This window comes from Kryptolebias marmoratus, linkage group LG13 (assembly GCF_001649575.2).
Source record: "Kryptolebias marmoratus isolate JLee-2015 linkage group LG13, ASM164957v2, whole genome shotgun sequence".
Taxonomy (NCBI): Eukaryota; Metazoa; Chordata; class Actinopteri; order Cyprinodontiformes; family Rivulidae; genus Kryptolebias; species Kryptolebias marmoratus.
This window is the reverse complement of record NC_051442.1, coordinates 8,355,126-8,374,176: the sequence shown is the minus strand read 5'-3', so window position 1 is coordinate 8,374,176 and position 19,051 is coordinate 8,355,126. Positions and strand designations below refer to the sequence as shown.

At 38.1% G+C, this 19,051-nt stretch overlaps 1 protein-coding gene across 1 annotated transcript in view; it reads left to right on the top strand.

Annotated features, from left to right (window-relative positions):
• The window catches only part of nsg2 (neuronal vesicle trafficking associated 2), a 36,096-nt gene extending 17,659 nt beyond the window's left edge, over window positions 1-18,437 (top strand). The window contains exons 4-5 of the mRNA XM_017421245.3: window positions 14,972-15,082; window positions 16,953-18,437. Coding sequence (XP_017276734.1) covers window positions 14,972-15,082; window positions 16,953-17,144 — 303 coding nt within the window. The 3' untranslated portion in view covers window positions 17,145-18,437. The remainder of the gene's footprint in view (window positions 1-14,971; window positions 15,083-16,952) is intronic.
• Window positions 18,438-19,051: the final 614 nt, after the last annotated feature.

Here is a 19,051-nt window from a genome sequence, read left to right as displayed (position 1 = left end):
CCAGGAAGAGTGGACGCTTAAATCTGTGTTCTGGTTCAAAACATCTGAGTAATGACTACATGATTTGTTGTTACTGATGCGAGAAAAATAGAATCGGAGCTTCTCTGATGTGTTTTGAAGCCCCAACAACAAATGCTCATCCATGTTTCTGTCATTTTAGAACTGCTTGGCTGATTGAGTAGTTTTTTATTGAGTTTGCCTGAAATGTGTAAAAAATTGATTTTGTTTGTTTGAATTCTTTCTTCAGCCACCCTTCATGTCTACAGTAACAGCAGAAATTATTATATTTTTTCTGTAGTCCTCATAAACTTACATTAGAAGTATTTATACACAGTAGGGCAGTAAAACACCACTCCAGGGTCACAGAAAAGCTCCTGGACATCTTGGTGTTTCACAGATTCTTAGGTTCCTCTCTGTCTTATGGATGCTGCTCATCTTTTGCTCACAATTCACAGAAACTCATTAGTAATTGTGATCGGGTAAACCCTAACATTTGCCTGCCCTTCTAGTTTGAATAAAGAGATTTTCACCTAATTTCATGCCTGTGTGACTCCAAAAGCTGTTAAAGCCGTGGCTCATAAAGAACGAGTCAGAAGATGCTTTTTTTTTTGTTGGAGACAGTCAGGAGGAAAATAAAGTAAAAAAAAACTAAACACACTTCCACAATTGTTACAGTATATACACTTAAATATGATGCACAGAGAAAACGGTGTTAATAACTTTATTTCTAGATTTATACCTACAAATAATTCTGGAGGCTTTGTATTCCAGGGAGGAAATAAATCACTTTAAACATAAAATCAATAAAAAACTAAGACTGATTGTTCTTAAGATGAGCAGATAATATAAAACATATGGTAAGGTTATATCGGTAGGCCCTGATGAGCTGATCTCAGGGCAGAAATAGATTTATTGTTATTACCATCTGCACCTCAGCAGCTCTAGTTTAGTATAAGTGTGGGGACAGACGTCAGGGTTACCTGTCCAGTTTGGCAACTATATGCCTCTTACTTTCTTCCCCTCTAATATGCTTCCATCCATCTCTTGTTAATTTTCTCAACAGAATTTGTCCACCTTCTGCTTTTATTTCCCACCATTTTGTCTCTTTTTGTTCCTCCCTCATCATACCACACCTCGTAATACCATACCAGCTGCATGCTCACACTCTCTCATCAAATCAAACTGTACCCAGGGAAAGATTTTACAGCATTTTTAACACAAACCCTCACAGTTAGAACGGTGCCAGCTTCTGTTGGCAGACATCTACAGACATTTTGTTGTTTGGAATTGGCCTTAAATAACTCTGATGTGAGCCCTAGATCCTGAACTCTTGGTGCACTCGTACACGTGACGCTCGACCTCATAAATTTATCCGTGCAGTCCAGTCCTCAGCTGGAAACTATGACTTTATAAATGGAGGAGAAAACCAGTTATAGGTGCAAAAGAGTCTGAAAAGTTTCCTCGTAAAAAGGCTGCAAACAGCAACACTTTATAAATCAAAACCTGCGTAAAGTTAGACGATGATGTTCAAAATGTCCTCACGCTCCACTGAACCAGAAAGTCAGTCGTGTTTAGGTCAGTCTGTTATTCCGAAGGCCTTAATGTCAACTTAAGTCTGAGTCATTTGTCACTGTAAAGAGGTTCCCTGTGTCAGCCGCCTTATGAGACACTGAAAAACAAAACCGGACAGAATGACAACTTAATGTCTTCAGGGCCACAGAGAACGGCAGATAACAACAGAGGCAGACATGGCTGCTGTGAGGGATATTTGGGATTATTTAGAACTCCAGATGGCTTCTGTTCTGCTGTTCTGTTTTAGCTTCATTATGAAGCAGTATCTCAAAGGACAGGGCACTTCAAACAATGTTTCCCTATCAATATCAGCAGATGTGAATGCATATGCATGAATTATCTCTTGTGCCCAGTCGATATTCCGGGAACATTTGGAAACAAAGTTCTAACTTCATGTCCCATTTCATCTAAAAGGTCACGGAGAAGAGAACATTCAATTTGTGAATATATAAAATGATTTGTGAATCCATCTAAAATCGATCATCTTGTTTTGTTTTTGCAAGGATGCAGACACTTTTCATTATAACTTAGTTGTCAAGGGTTGCAAAGACAAAAATGATTTTTTTTTTTTAGCTTGACTGATGGCCAGTAAGTCCATCAGTAAGTCTTTTGGCTCTCATATGTTTTAATGAGTTTGCTTTTAAATTTTGTAGTAGTGCTTGATAGCCACACCAGACCATGATGTCATCCATCACTTTACTTTCTAATCCAGTCCTTCTTTAGATGTTATTAAATTATGGGGAAGTTATTAGTATTGGTTAGTTGGTAGATTGTAAACATAGATTAATATCCGTGATTTTTGTTTCTTGCTTTAATCATCAGCAGGATATATCTGAAACATGTCAGCAGAGTTCATTGAAGTTTGGTGGTGAAGTTGCTATTTGCTCATTGGAAGTCTTATACTGACTGAGTGGTTTTTAAAATATATTTACAGATGAAAAGAGAAAAACGTCTTTGAAAACGGCAGGTGGTACACAAATTTAAAATCTGTGCCTTTAAAAAAAAAAATGCTGTTTGAGATGATTAGTTTAGTGGTTTATTTAATAGGGTTAGGCAGATGTTAATGTGTGAGTGCTGGGTTTATTCGTGGTACGCAGAGAGGAAAATCCAAACCCAAACACATCCTTAAAGCAGATAAGACAGTTTATTGCCATGCACACTAAAATACACAAGTTAGCTTCATAAAAGTATTCAAAATAATAGAAATTTCAAGAGAAAATTAAAAAAAAGAGAAAAATAATTTGAAAAATAGGTTCAATTGCTTTAAAATTCCACAGGAAATTAATATGAACCTGAATTACACATATATCTGCCACAGGTTTGGGAAAAGTACCCGAGAAATAAATAAACTTTATTAACCAATTCAAAGAAGCTACAGAGGCATAAACATGACAAAATCCAGAAAACCAACATATTTAAAATGAGATGTTTGCAGCTCATGAGCCAGGATTTAGGAGATTTTAACAAAGTGGTGATATGGGGAGTAAGTTCTGTAGTTCTGGTTATTGAGTTAAAAAAGAGAAGCAAGAAGTCTTAGTGGATCAGTTAAAACTCAGAGAACATGATTACAAAGGACATTTAATTTATGATTAAAGAGCACATTTTCTCAAACTGTTATACGTGGGATTAAAATGTGACAAAAAATGGTAATTCAAATCAAGTTCAATGAGACTCAAAACGCGACATCCTGAACTTCTTTATGACGGTCACTCACATTTCTGCTCATTCAGCTGCAGCAAAGTGAAAATGGACACACACACACACACACACACACACACACACACAGAGGAAAATAAATCCTGGGTTTGATGTTTCAGTGTTGAAACTGCTAAGTGAAGGAAGAAAGTGAGCGGTCACGCTGCTCCCTGTCCTCTGCCTGAGTCCTTCACTTTGCTGCTCCTGTTCTGACAATCTGAGCCCGGGGAGCAATTAGGAGACAGACAGACTGAGGAGGACCAGTCTGACCCTCCACTCTTTACTCCTCTGTTGTTTCCTCTCACTTTGACATTTGTCCTCACAATTTCTCCGCCTCCCGCTCCCGTAGACATTAGCCTTCTAGCTGCAGACGTCAGAGAGATCCGTCCAAGCGTCTGAGCGAAGTTGTTGTGAACTGCTTTTGAAACTTTTTGTGAAGCTGATCAGTTTAAATGTGGCAAGAAAATTTATCAGAGTTAAAGTGAAATCTAATAAATGTTAAAAACATTCAGTAAAAATGAACCTCAGTCAGAAGTAAGTAGATGTGGGTGGGATGTATGGTCATCCATTAGTCTCTAAAGTTGACCTGGTGACACGTTTGATGATTTTTCTTTCAGTTGTGAGATGCTTTAGGTGTTTTAGTCACACCAGAGCGGCTGGAAATCGACATAATTTGTGATAACTTTAGCTGCAGCCGGAGGATATTTTTCAAGGGCGTTTTAAACTCTCTCTCTTAAATGTATTTTTAGCCTCATTTGTAAAGATTTCTTTGTTTTTTGGAGCTTGACTTGATGAGACACTTTGATAGCAGGGAGAACGTGATGGTGTCAGAGCTTTAAATTAAACTACATGAGGAGGTTTTAATAGTTGGTATTTAATCTAGATAGATTTTAAAATAAGCTAAATTGTAGGGACTGTCATTTTCCCTTGTTATAAACTTTTCTAGGTAAACTTGTGAATAATAAAGATTAAATGTCAGTTTTACATGTCATCTGCTGAAGCATGTTACCTTTTTAGCAGTAACTATTTTAACAGGATGCTTTTGTTTTCAATCTTTGTTGTGTAAAGCTGTTTTTGCCCAGAAAGACAAGAAGACTGAAAGTTATCCCGTCATAATCTTTCCATCCGCTGTCAATAAACATACAAGATCCCAGTATCTGTCACTTCAAGTCACTTTTATTGTTTTTTGTTATTATTCTGACGTTACAGTGACAGTGTCAGCGCCCAAACTATTGAATTTAAGAATTTCAGAGACATTAGTTTTCTGATAATGCAACTTTATTATCATAAAAGTGCTACAAACATTACTATATTTCGAAACTATATGTATTAATAATAAAAAATATGAAAGGAAACTACATTTACATTTGTGTAACTACAAAACACATAATTCAACATTTAAAATAATAAAAAAGACTCAATCTTGGGCTAAATCCACATAAATTTACCTATACAAGTATGAACATTTGCAAGAAGAGAGTACATTTTTCTATCCACTGTACAAATGCGAAACTCATTATGCTAATACACCTACACACTCACATGTACACACTGTTGTGTACACAGTGAACAAATGCAGGAATACAAAAAGTCCCCCGGAGACCAAGAAGTGGGAGATATTAGAGTAATGAACCCTGTTTTGTGATGTAAACAGCTGTTCAGAGGTGTGCCGCGCTTGTGTTTGTGTGAAAGACGAGGCCGCTCCCGTCAATAAAATGATCTCCTCTGTTGCAGCAGCTTTCAGCAGAGCAGAAGCTAAATTTGCAAATTAAAGCCTGATGTTTACTGTCTCCTCAGAGACTTATTACTGATTCATGAACAGTGTGGCGTGGTCATCGCAAAGGAAATGCACTCAGATTTGCTAATATTGCCTTTTAGTTTTTAAATGGGTTGCAGAATAATTATTCAGATTAACTGAACAATATACCGTCAATGAGAAAGTGGGATTTTGGGGACTGCACATATGGGGCTTTTGTGCCATTTTTTTGTTATTTTTTTCCTTTGTTCATTTTTTGCTTTTCTTTTTTGTCTTGTCTTTTTGTTCCCCAACCTCCTGTTTGATTGCGTACCCTATAAGTGTGCTCTCCTGCTAGCGGCGTCTCTTACTAATCTGGTCGTGAGCGCCAACAAAACCTTTGAATTTTTGTTTCCATAGAAACCTGGGTTAATTGGGATACATTAGCATAATTAGTACCTATCTCCTGCTGAATGTGCACAGTCTATTTTGAGCATGTGGTTTTAATGTGAATGTTTTTTAAGACGAATCTCATCATAAAACACAGGAACAAAAATGAATTCATATCTTGAAAAATGACTTTAGCACAGCCTTTCAAAAAACTCAAACCCCAGAAGTACAGTGAGATTTTCCCATTGAACAATATTCTTAAAACAGTCTGATGTTCACTAAAGCTAGGAATACTTTCTATAATCCTAATTTAGCCTGGAAAAAAATAATTTTTTTTTGGAGATTATAGCAAGACTGCGGCAATTTCCAAAAAAAATAGGTCAAGTCACCATGGAAAGCTACAAGTTATTATCTAGTCTGCAGAATTTAAATCTGAGTGCAGAAAATGAGCTACTGGAACCTTTGTGATTCTTTCATAATCATGAGTCAAACAGACGAATACAGAGAGGCTTAAGATTGTTAAAACATCACCAACTTGAACAATCATGAATATAATCTGGATAAGTCACTTAGTACACGTGTGACTTTTTCTTTTTTCAGACATATGGCTCAGTTTTTCAGCACCTAATCTGTAGGATCCAGTGCTGTCAATTTACAGTCAGCCTGGTCCGAAAAACAAAAAACAAAAAACTTACTTTTAATGAAGGAGGCAGTGAAGGATGTTAAAGAACAAAATGTTTGCATCTTATTTACACGTCCACAGTCAATCTGAGGAAGATCTTTTCAGAATTTAAATTTAGATCACTTTTTTTTTTAATCTAAAGTTTTGTTTACTGATCCAAAGAAGTGGCTTAACTGAATTTACCTTTACATTAAAATGATGGTTGTGTAATAAAATCCTCCATAAAAGCCCCATAAATAACTCCTAGGCCTGTGTTTACTTATTGTTTTTGTGTGAGCTATGCAGTTTTGTGGACCTCAGAGGAATCGAAGCTTGCGTAAAGACCTCGGCTGGCCTCAAATCAGGGCAGAAGCTTGTGTTTCCTAAGGTTGACATTTTACCAGTTTGTGTTTTCGTCAGCGATACCGCGCTCCTGGACAGCGGCGTGTTTGCACTTTGTTGCCTGACTGCTGTAGTTGTTCTTGTTTCAACCGGATAAGCTGTCCTCGAGAGCCCAAATCCCTCTCCACAGTCTCCTTGACATCCCTCTGCCCTGTCTCAGATACTCAGCTCAGAGGTAGTCAGCTCCCCGAACACCGCCTGCTCTGAGACTTGTCTTTGTTTTACTGATGGAAAACAAAAGGAATATTCTTTACTACAGTTCTTTTGGGGGAAAAAAAGCACAAGTTTAAAGGAAAATGAACAAAAGGGTGCTCTTAAAAAAGCACAAATTGGTTCAAAAGTATTAATTTAGACTAAAGTGTCTTTTGAACTGTGCTATGATTTCAGAAACAAAGCATGACCTCATGTGCTCTTAGTTTAAAGTGAAGAAGACAAAAAAGGAAAGTAAATCTGTCTCTCTTTAGATAAATCCTTTTTTTTATAAACAATACATGTTAAGAGCTTTTGAAATGCTAAGTTAAACATTAAAACTGATCTTCTGAGCTTTGATATCTTGTTATAGTTTAACTATAACAACTATGTTAACTGGTAACTATACTCATTTTTTACTCCAACATTTATGTTTACGTGAAGGCTTTTTAAACCAATCCTGTCTCATTGTTAGAAACAGCATAAGCTCAGAGCTCCAGATGCACTTTAAAGTTAATATTGTTTAGTTCTTATTACTTCCAGCCAAGGGTCAAACTATTAAAATCCTAATTTATTAGCTCACTTTTTTTTTGAGGCCTCTGTCACATAAAGTCTTATATCCATAAGGGTCCAGCAGGGTAGACCACTCGTACCCCATCATTTTGAGACCACTCGAACTGTGGCTGCTGACTGCACGTAAAGAGAAAGAACACACATAAGACTACTAGCAAAGAAAGAAAACACTGAGGACATTTGTTCTGAGAAGATACTGACAATGTCCAGTCTTTCTGTTCCAGTACTACATTCTGTAAAAATGAGTGTGTATGTTGGTATCATTCAGCTGGATCCAATAAATACAACCGTAGAGTTATTTGATATGGAACTAAATGCCTATTAAGAGTCTTTATCATTTAAAGTTAAAGCCCTCTGTTTTTTTGTTTAGTTTTTTTAATCCAGTGTGAAAAGGAGCTTTAGTTTAATTTACGTAAATGTTCATAGCCTCCAGAGCTAAATTACAAAATATGGACTAAGGGTCAAAAAATTAATTAAAAACTTCCCACATATGCAGTAAAAGCGACTCCATAAACCCCTGGCTTTGATAAAATGCCAAAAAATGCACTAACGTATAATTATTCATAATGTGCCACTGGATGGTCTGCTTTGAAAACCATTTGTATTTTTTTCTGCAAGCAAATTTGAACTTTGTTGTTAATACAATAATATGTATTGTTTGTTTCATGAGAGTTAAAAATAGGCTCTGGGGACCAAAAGGTTGGCGCTGTATCGTCCTAATCCACTTAAGTTCTTGATGTTCAGCTCATTACCAAGAAGCCTTGAGGAGATGATAATGTGCTCTAATCACTGTTTTAGCATCATTTACCTAATGTTCATATCCGCAGCCTCCACAGTCATATTTCGTGGACGTTTTTTTGAGTCGATGTAAGTGCTGCGGTTTGCACGTGGACATTCAGACCATTGACCTTTTAGTTATAATGTGGACTTTCAGACCATTTGCCCTAACTGGTGTCTTGTCACTCACTTTATTAATTTATTCTTCCACAAGTGCCTTAATAAGGCAAGTTTTTTTTTCTTTTATGAACCGTGCTGAGTCCTGATTTGAACACTTAAAACGTGATGAATAGGTGATTAGTGTTTACGTTAAAACACAACAGCAATCATATTTAACCAAAGGGAAGTTTTAAATTTAAACAACTATATATGGTTAATAAGACAATAAATCATAGCTGTTAGGATCACAGGGATGGATGCATGAATGGCTGAATTTCTTTTCCCCATCAATATTCCAAATAAAAATAATCAAACACAAAACAATTATTGCTGCTGTGGATACGTTTAGAAGTGCTGGGTTGTACAATATGTGTCAGACTGGAGAGTAAATCTGATTTGTTACCAGACAGTCATTTCAAGTCCATTTCAACCTTTTTATTTTATTGTAGTATCTATTTATTTTGCCATTGCTTTTATTTGTTCTGAACATGTACTCATTAAGGTAACAGCTTACCTTATAGAAACACTGCTGCAAGCAGGAAGAAAAGAAGCAATTTATTTAAAAACCAGACAACGTTTAGATTGCCTGTATTACACTTTTGGTAAATCTGTAGCAGGAGTTTAGTCTAAAAACCTAATTTTTCCAGGCATCAACAGAGAATATGCTACTATAGATGATCCTGAAACGTCTCAGTCCATTGTAGTGGCATAAAATGAACATGATATTGTTTATTGCAATTGCTCTGAGGCTGTGAACAATCCAAACCAAAATAGATTTGGTGACGAGTGCAATTATTGTTGACAACCTCGCAGGTCGAGGGTGAGTCTCTGCCTCAAACGGACCTGACAGATTGTATACGGAGCATATTCTGGAGCCCTGTTCGTGAAAGATGGTAGGATGGAGCGGGAGCTGGGTCGACATCTTGATATGCCACACCTGTGAGGTGGACGGATTATCTCGGCAAAGGAAAAGTGCTCACTGACACAGATTTACACTAATTTGTCAACAATATTTGAGAGAAAAAGGCCTGTTGTGTACAGGGAAAGTCTTAGATCTTTGAGTTCAGCTCATGAAAAATGGGTAGAAAAACAAATTGTTGCGTTTAAATTTTTGTTCAGTGTGTGTTGTATAGTTTGGAGACGTTGGCACTGACAAATAGACAGGAGACAGAACAGGAAGTGGCAGAGCTGAAGATATTGAGGCTCTCCTTGGGAGGGACAAGGACGGACAGGATTAGGAATGAGGTCATCAGAGGTATAGCACAGGTTGAACGACTGGGAGATGAAGTTAGAGAGGCCAGCCTGAGATGGTTTGGACATGTGCAGAGGAGGCACAGTGGGTATATTGGAAGAAGGATGTTAGAGACGCAGCTGCCAGGAAAAAGACAAAGAGGAGATATATGGATGCAGTTAGAGAGGACATGGAGGTAGCTGGAGTGAGGACAGAGGACACAGAAGACAGAGTTAGATGGAGGAGGTTGACTCGCTGTGGTGAACCCTGAAAAGGGAACAGCTGAAAGAAAAAGAATACATTTCACCTCTCATCCAAAAGGCTTCTTCAGTTGTGATTGTAGGTTAGTTCCAGGCTTATAAGTCATTGTCCTAATTATCACACAAATAAGGCAGCTAAAGTCAGGAGTCACTGACCTAAACCCTCCATCTTGTAAGTCGTTGTCACATGTGGAATTCTCCCTGATAATGCTGACGTTAGTTGTTTGGATGAGAGGTGAAACGTCTTCAAGTCCAGTGGCCTTCTTTTAAATCACTTAGGATTTCCTCCTGGTATTCCTCCTTGTGTTTTTTTTATTTTTTTATAATGTAGCACATCCTGCATATGCAGTTAATGAAAATACAACAGCAAAACATAAAAGGAATCACATTAAAGTGGGTAACTAAGCTTCTTTTATACTGCTTTTGAAAAGGTTAATAGGTAGATGAATAATTTTTTTCCTCCAGTGGTGTATTGATCGATGTGTCATCCAATATCATATTGTGTTTGCTGCCCTCTGTTTGTCCGTCTTTCCCACGAGAAATGATTCTCCATCTGTCCTTGGACCTCCATCATACACTCTGCCTGCCTTTTTCTCGCTGCTATATTGTTTTTGTCATCTCTTCTTTTATATCTCACTTTGCCTACTCTGCCTCTCAGTTACCTTTTTTATTATCAGAGACATTTTTCTCTCCTGTCACACCCACATCCTTCTATTTCTTTCCCACACGGTTTCATATTCTCTCCTGTTCCTCGAGAGAGTGTGAGGAGGTGTCTGCTCCTCCATATGGCCCGTCAGCTTACAGCGGTGAGAGTGGGCGGTGTGTTGCATCCTAACACAGCGGAGTGTTTATAATAAAAAGAAGGAGAAAAATCATATGTGAAAAGCTGGTGAGACCGAATGCGTGGAAACCGTTTAGAAAATGCCTTTGAACCTCTGATGCACCACAAAGCTATAAATAATTAAAGGTATTTTGTTGACGATTTCACTCTCAGAGAATTAAATGTGAAAACCCTAATTAACCAGGAGTTTAATAAAGTTTTTTATGTAAAAGGTGTGAGAAAATGGAACAATAGCTGGAGAGAAAAACAAGCTGGAGGAGGAAAAATAACCCCTAGATTTATTTTTTTATAATCTGGTTAGATTGGTTTTTGTTGACTTTTTTTTCCCAAATATTGTTTTGCTCAGATGTGATTGGTTACTACTACAGCAACAGATGGACTTTCAATACTTAAAAAATCTGTTCTTTGTCTACAGATCATGCAGATTCAAATGCTGATCAGAGTTTAAAGATGACATGTTGGCAAGCAGTGTGACTTAGGGTTAGTGGGATGCGCTTTTCAAAGGAACCTTAAATACAATCTAATTTCTCATTTTTTGTCTGTGTGAACAGAATCAGTGGGGTTTTCTATCAGTGCTCAGCAGATTCAGTGACACAATTAAACTCCAGAGGACACAATTACCTGCTGTGCAGTCAGAACCTCCTTTACCTCTGGGCTCGAATCTTATTATGGACACCTTGTTCTTTGTCTAAAGTGTTAAAACATGCTGTGCTTCTACCTCCACGAGTAAGACTAACTGTTATCTGTGGCATGCAGTAAACAACATGGAGGTTGTATTCAAAGAGGTGTTGATTACACACTGTCGAGCACTAATGAGGTAACAGCTACTGTCAGGGTTCCAGGCTGAGCAGGAAAATTGGAAAAAAGTCATACTTCTACACCGGCCAAATAAAAACTACAATATCCTCTTCTGTAATTTCTGCTTTTTCATGCTGAATATGACTCCACCTGCTATCAGAGCTTTATTTTATAACAGTAGACGATTCCACATCGTACACACAGAGACTCATCCCTGAGCTGTGCCGTTACCATGCCTCCTAAGGTTTTACAGCTGAGTTCAGCCAGATTATGAATAATAGAGAAAGGTCAGATTTTTAATGGCTTTATACGCCACATGACCACAGACGCATCGATAGGGATTTTACAGAGATTATTTTTATCACAAACAACAGTGTGTTCCTGTCTGAACTGCTGCTCCGACTACTGCTCTAATACTGAATCTAGAACTGAGGTGTAAATGAATTTTAAGGGTTAATCACTGTGTTTTATGTAAGTGCCATGTCACAACTTAACTTTAAGACCCTTAAAAGATTGGTAATATTTAGTAGGAGTTTGTAATATATTTCAACAAGACATTTTGCATACGAGCGAATAAAGAACAATTATAAACTGCCTAACAGTACATGTTTTTATTCATCTTTTCCATTACAACTCACAGTCCAGGACTACATGGTAGATAATGATTATATTAAGCTGAATAGATGAAACTGAACTGGTGAATAAATAAGTAGTTTATCTACAAATAGATCAAATCTTGACTTTATTTTAATGAATTGTTCTTAATTAATGGTGTTCCAAACACTGAGCAGCTTAGAACAGTTCTTTTTTACATCAACATTAGTATGTCAGTATTTGACACAGGAACAAGCTGGCTACCATTAGCATGAATGCTAACGACAGAGGAACCATTAAGTAGCTGTCTACTAATATTATCAGATCTACTGCAAAGATTTGCAGTAGATCTGATAATATTAGTAGATGTATTAGTTAACTATGTAGATTATTTAGTAACCACAAATGACAACTGATTAATGTCAAATGATGTAGTAATGAGAAAATAATGGTTATCTCAATAGTCTGAACTCAAATCTAAGAATAGCACCAAGAATAACCATGTTGCTGTTGAGAGTTGGACAATCTGGGAGATTTAGTCTGTTGTGCTCAGTAAACAGGCTGATTATTATTTGTAATTTAAGCCCATAACATTAGTTTTGAAAACACTAATTAACTAGGTGTTTAAGAAAGTTAGTTTTTTTTAAATAAAATGTTTGAGAGGTGTGTTTAATAATCTGATTAGATTGTTTTTTGTTGGCTTTTCTACATTTTGTGCGTTTTAACGCTGTAACCTCGTTTCCTGTTAAAAGTAGCAGAATACTATGTGCGCCAAAGACTTAACGTGGTATAAACTGACAGAAACAAAATTACAAAGTTAATTACTGCAACTTTTACTTTTCATGTGCAGTGCAGCCATGTTAGATTTTGATGTCGGGCTCGGTCAAGAATCTCAAGAATTCTGACACCAGGGGGCGTTCCAGGGAAAAAGTAACGCTCACTGTTTGAATCAGACTTAAATGGCAAAAAACTATTGTAAAACCTGAGTTTTGAACAATTTATGAACTTAATGATTTAATTGTATCAATGATTATCTTTTATGTAGACATGTAAAAAGTGTCATTAAGTCTGAAAGCGTTGGCTAACCTTTACTCTGTCCTCAGGTAACTATTCCTTTTTATAAAGTGAGACCATATTTATATTTAACCAATGATCAACTATCTCACACAAACACTTAGATGAAGTTGGATTAATTTTAATCCCTTCTAGTTGCAGACACAAGTGGAAACCTCTCCAGTCATTAGCAGCTGGAGTATTCATGTCATGACTTCAAACAAAGTCTACGTTCATGAAGCACTTGTGCTGTTTTCTCTGTGATATGAGGAGCTTTACTGTAATCCGTCTTCTTAAGAAGACGTTTCGGTTGCATTCATCAGTTGAGAAGGAGTTGGGCGGATCTTAAATCGGTCGTTGTGTCTCTGCTGCAGCTCCAAAAGGCGGGTCACCCTGACTTTAAACGCATCCCTTTAATGTATGGCTGGGTGTGATGGGGGAGATGTAATTTAGCAGGAGTGTCAACACCAAGCAGGGGTGAGAGTTGTGTCCCCTAGTTGACTCGGAATAAACAGTCACTTAGCGTGCGTGTCCCTGTCCACCCTCATAACGCCGCTGGAGACTGATGATCACAGTCGTGTAATTGCTCTGACATCTCGCTGTGACAGATTGTATACGGAGCAGTAATAGGAAATGGATTTAGTTCCAGTAAAGAATAGAAAACAGGACATTTGAAATATTCATCCAGCATGAAAAATTATGTATTTTAGTTTTCTGACTGAGGGGGGGAAAAAAATCTGACAGCATTTTTTATTTTTTAGCATGAGTAAAAACCACCACACACGCACGCACGCACGCACACCTCCAGCTTTCTTTGCTCTTGATTAGCATAATTTTAATTAAATGCTCAATTTTTAGCGCCAATCAGGATGTCATGTCGGAAATATAAAGAAACCGAGCTTTTTATATGTTAATATCCTTTACAGCTGCATTGTCTTGCCTGCCAGAGAAATGATGAATCTTCAACTACATACTGTATTTGCATCATTCAGAAATAAGTGCTTTCTCTTAATTTTTAAATAGCTTTTACTGGATGTTACACATTTTCACACGGTGTGATTACTGTGATCCAATTCAGGTTATTATCCAAATAAATGCTGGCGACAGTTCCTTGGAGTAAAAACGGTTCAAATTAGTTTGTGATAGCTTTTGCAAAACATTTATTATGACAGAAAATTAAAAAGCTTTCACTTCAGAGCTGCCGTCGACTGATTCATATCACAAAATGCTTGCAACATTAAACTGATGAAATAGCCAGAGAATAGATATAGGCCTAAATAATTTCTGTTTCACAGGCTTATTAGTAAGATATTAATTGTTCCTAACTTTTCCACTGAATTCACCTTCAAAGGATCTGAACTATGCTTTTAATGAGTGTTCTGGATGTGAATTTTACAAATTCTACTTAATAGCTTATAAGTGTAACTAAAATGTAATTGGGGCACTTTTTTGTCTCAGTGTGGTCTAAATTAGAGTGAAAATAATGCATCTGAATCCCATTTCAGTTCTTTTTGTCTTTGTCTCCTCACAGCTTACTACGGTGCTTGAATAGGACAGTCATCTTTAATGCTAATTTTCCTTTTTTTGACAAGTCAGAATTGTTAAAACACAATTTTAGAAGCAGAGCTTTCTGCACGGTGTTGTTGCAAAGAGACCCTGCACACTGTGGCAACAGACAAATCTAATAAGACAAACCAAAAACAAGAACATTAAACAGCAGAGGAGGAATGATTCTTCCGATTCACCTCGCTGACTTGATGTCTTATACTTATCTGAACCAAGGAACGCTGCGTTTGTGGAAACAAGGTAGTTTCTGGCTGCGTCACGACTTGAGTCATCCATCATGTTACTGAACAGAACACCTTGCCTCGAGGAGCCATTGACCTCAGTCAGCAGCGTCTTACCATTTATTATGACAACGCACAGACCCACTTCAGTGCACATACTTCATCTTCCTCATTGTCTAACCCCTAACCCTTCCTCACTTACATAAACCACACACACTACACACACGCTGACCACGTGTTTGTCCCTCTTCCAGGTGACAGTTCTGATCATCCTGGCCTTGGCCTTCCTTGCCTGCATCGTGTTCCTGGTGGTGTATAAAGCGTTCACCTACGACCACGCCTGCCCAGATGGATTCATTTATAAGGTAAGACCTTTAAGTGGCTCATATTTCACAATCTGTTCAGAGCCCAGATAAGTCAGGAGCTTAACGGAGCAGCTGGATTGGACACTGGGTCAAATAAAAGCCTCCTTTTAGTTAAATAGGTCTACAAGTGAGGGTTTATTATTCAGGGCAAATCAGAAAGATAGGTACAGTTTATTTAAATTAAAATTGATTAGTGATAATAATAGCTTACCTTCTTTAGCAGGTAAGATAGTTTGCCACGCTTGGAAATATTCTTCTTGCAGATGTGTCCTTGACCAAAAGACTATCCTCTCTGGCTTTGACTTTCTCCGTCTTTTCTTTTGCACTTATCTAAATAAAGAAATCAAGTTGAGTGCAGCCCCCTATGGGAGAAGATATAAAAGGTACTCCTGGCCTACTTCTGTTTTCAGAGGTCATGTAACTGGAGGAGGCTTACGAAACCCGATAAGCAATCGTCAGTCAATGAAATCAGAGATTTTGTTATGACCAGCGTAATAAAGGGTAATTTGAAGTTTCTTTGCTTGCCAGAGACATATACTCCATTAAATCTGCTTTTATAAGTTATAAGGCAGAAGGACTGTTATGAAAAGATTAGGGAAAAATAACCCCATTGTCTGTTTTATAATGATCACCACATTATGATTCACTTCTTCATAGCAGAGGTTGTAAAAGAAAATGGCTCTCAGAGGCTCAGAGTAACCCTTATCCAACAATCTGCTGAGCAGAAGCTATCACTGTCATACAGTGTATGAATGGATGCAGGAGCCTCTTTCTCTCCTCACGCTGCTGCATTCTGCGTTTTCAGGTGCACTGTACCTCGAAAAAGGTCACCTTGAAACTCTGTGCCTCTCAACAAACGTTTTTTAAGGTGGACTGCATCTAGTTTCAGGCTCCCACAATCTCTGCTAGAGCTATCTGCAGAGACATTATTACCTTTGGGGGAAAAAGTGCCACTAGAAAGTCACACACACATTACAAAATAACATACAGGATCTACAGAGCCCAAATATGCACGAGAATAGAAATGGAAATGTGTTTAAGAAAGTCCATTTCTATAAAGACTGAAAGAAAAAGTGGATATATAAATCAATTCTTGTTCCATGAAATTGTTTAGCCCTGAAGAAAGTAGAAGGCAGCCTTAGGGGCTTTTTTAAAGAGGTAAAAACACAGTAGCTGTTTGGAGTTTCTCTGTGGGTTTAAGTCCTTTAAAGACCAAGCTGATCAGGCTGATTTAAATACTAACAAAAGATTGTATTTTGCGGTGGCTGCAGTAAAATGTGTGCAGGTCCAGCTGTACACAGAACACAGTGAAGCCACAGTGGCAAGAAGGAAGTGTGCTTCGGCTGCAGCCTGACAGAATTTCACAGCTGACACGTGGCTCTTCTGTTGGTGCTTCAGAACGGGGATGCTGATAAATGTTCAAAATAGAATTTAGGCTGTGTTTAAAAATGTTGACAATCGTTTCTGCAAGTACAGCTTAAATTAAACGGAACATGTAAAAAAAAATAAACTGCAGGCAGCGCCAAACCAATTTCACTTTCAGGATTAAAAGCTTCACCCTTAAAGTGCTTCAAGTTTCATAAAACACAGTACAGGAAGAGATGGAATTTGGGTTGAATATGTTTTGCTGCTTCTCAGTAAAGTTGCTGCAATCACCACATGATGCTACAATTAGCATTTTAAATGTACATGTAGGTTTTATTTCCACCTCGTGCTTTTATCCGAAGCGATTTACAAGTCAAAGAACGACAAGCAGCATCCTGGTTGATGAATTAAGTGCAAAATTTATTGGTTTGTAAGGAGGCTGTGCAGGTTTCCCACGTCAAGGTGCAACAGCGGAACAAACCGACCACATTCTTCTTGTTCGCAGCACAAGAGGTGCATCCCAGCTTCTCTCGAGGCTTACTACGCTGCCCAAGACGCCAATTCGAGGGGTCGCTTCTACACAGTGATCAGCCACTACAGCATGGCCAAGCAGACCACCTCCCACTCCGTCTCCCCCTGGCTGCCTGCGGGGGCGACGGGCCACGAAGCTAAACCTCCGAGCGGTGAAGGCCACTGAGTTAGCTGAAGGGTTCCTGGATGTAAACACACACAAACACGTGAAAATAAAGTAACTACGAATGGAGGTAGACCAAGAACAACACATTGGTAAACATTTAGAGCGATAGACAAAAAGAAACAACAGCTACAAATAAAAAACTAGAGTAAAAACATGCATGCAGACATTGAGTTGGTGTAGATTTTGAACCATCCAGGTCATGGTAATCCTAAATGCTTGAATAGGAGGCAACAGGTTTTCCTTTCTTGGTTCTTGGACATCTTTATTTGGTTTTACCTGCCGTGTGGGGGGGAGTCCAGTTGCCTTTTATTCAAGCTTTCAGGACTTTCAGACATTAAGAGACACAAGCACATGCTAAAACATCCCCTGAACATGTGTCTGCTCATTCGTATGCTCATTCTCTCGTGGGATTCTCATTTTTGGCGGGTTCTCGCTCACATAAACCTCCTGCATATTCACCACCTCTAATTTATTAGTCATTGACTGTCATGATGTATTTATTTTTTACTGTAATGTATGGATGTTTTGTACGTCATTGCCACGTTTTGTACAAAAGCACCAGTTACAGCTAATTTTTATGTTTAGAATATTTCTAGCACTCGTTTTTAAGAGTTTAGTCTTGGTACTTTGCACATTTTCTCAACTCTTTTTGCTGTTTTTTTTGTCCAGTTCCTGTAACATCACTCTAGTTTAACACACATTATCCACACTGTTCCCTTTATATTCATATCTTTTATCATTGTTTCTTAAAAAGCTTCTCAGCCTGTCAGTCTGAGGTTAACATCCACGACTGTGACGGAATACATTTATGCATCGTTGCTGTTTGATAGCTTATTTTCAATGTGCTGTGCCATAAATCCTAGAATCCCCCCCCAAGCTGTACATACAGTTGTGCGTTCAGGCTAGCTTTGTGTGTTTGCATTGTAGTAGCGAGGTTTCCTTTTTTTTAAGACCTACGATTCCTTTCTGTGAACTATAACACATTGCTTCAGCTGCCAGTCTTGTAGTTTGATTAAACACAGTTTTGCTGGTGGAAAAGGAGATATTGTACACATCACTGTTTCTTGCCAAGATCCTATTTTCCTCAGTGTACTGTTATGCTCCTAGTCGGACTTCAGCTGCAGCTAAACTACCTTTGTGTACCGTTATTTTAAAATGTTGGATCTATCGTCAAGCGCTTCGATCAGATATTGTGATGTTAGTTGTATTGATACCTGGTGTAATTTATCAGCGTGTAACCTTGTCTCTGCCCTCTTGGTTTGAATTCAGAATAAAAACAAGCTGTGACCTGTGCTGCATGTCTGTCAGTTCCACTTAACGCTGCGTTTCTGTTGCTCTGACACTGGGCCTGATGTGGGCCCGAGGTGATCGACAGCAGCTGCTGATTTTTCAGCAGGTTGTTTTATTTAGAGGCCCGTGCTCTCAAATCACATTCATCCTACGATTCTGCTGTTCATGATAATGAGAATCCATGACTGACAGCAGGGAAAGTACAATAAGACGACCTGTGTTCTTTGTGTCCGCTGGATGTTTTATTCATCCACACGGTTCTCTGTGAAAGGAAGATGAGGCGCTTGTTTTGAGTGATATGAAGAGCTGCCTTTCCTAATTAAAGGCACACATTCTGATGAAGCCATCAGCTGTCAGGGTTTTTCCTTGCTGAGTCATGAAACGGCCCCTCAGTTTAACAGATTTTAGGCAGAAAAGAAAATGCAGTGTGTCACTTAGTAATAATGCAACACAAGTTTAAGGTTTTAAAACATGACAGCTGAGGGAAATCAGGAAGAAGAGCAACAAACTGGCAGAACATCAGCTCTGTGTGACGAAAGAATTAACAATAACTTGTTTTCGGTTTAAAAAGTCACTTCTGTACAAGTAAAAGCTTGTCATTTGGTATAAAATCCAAA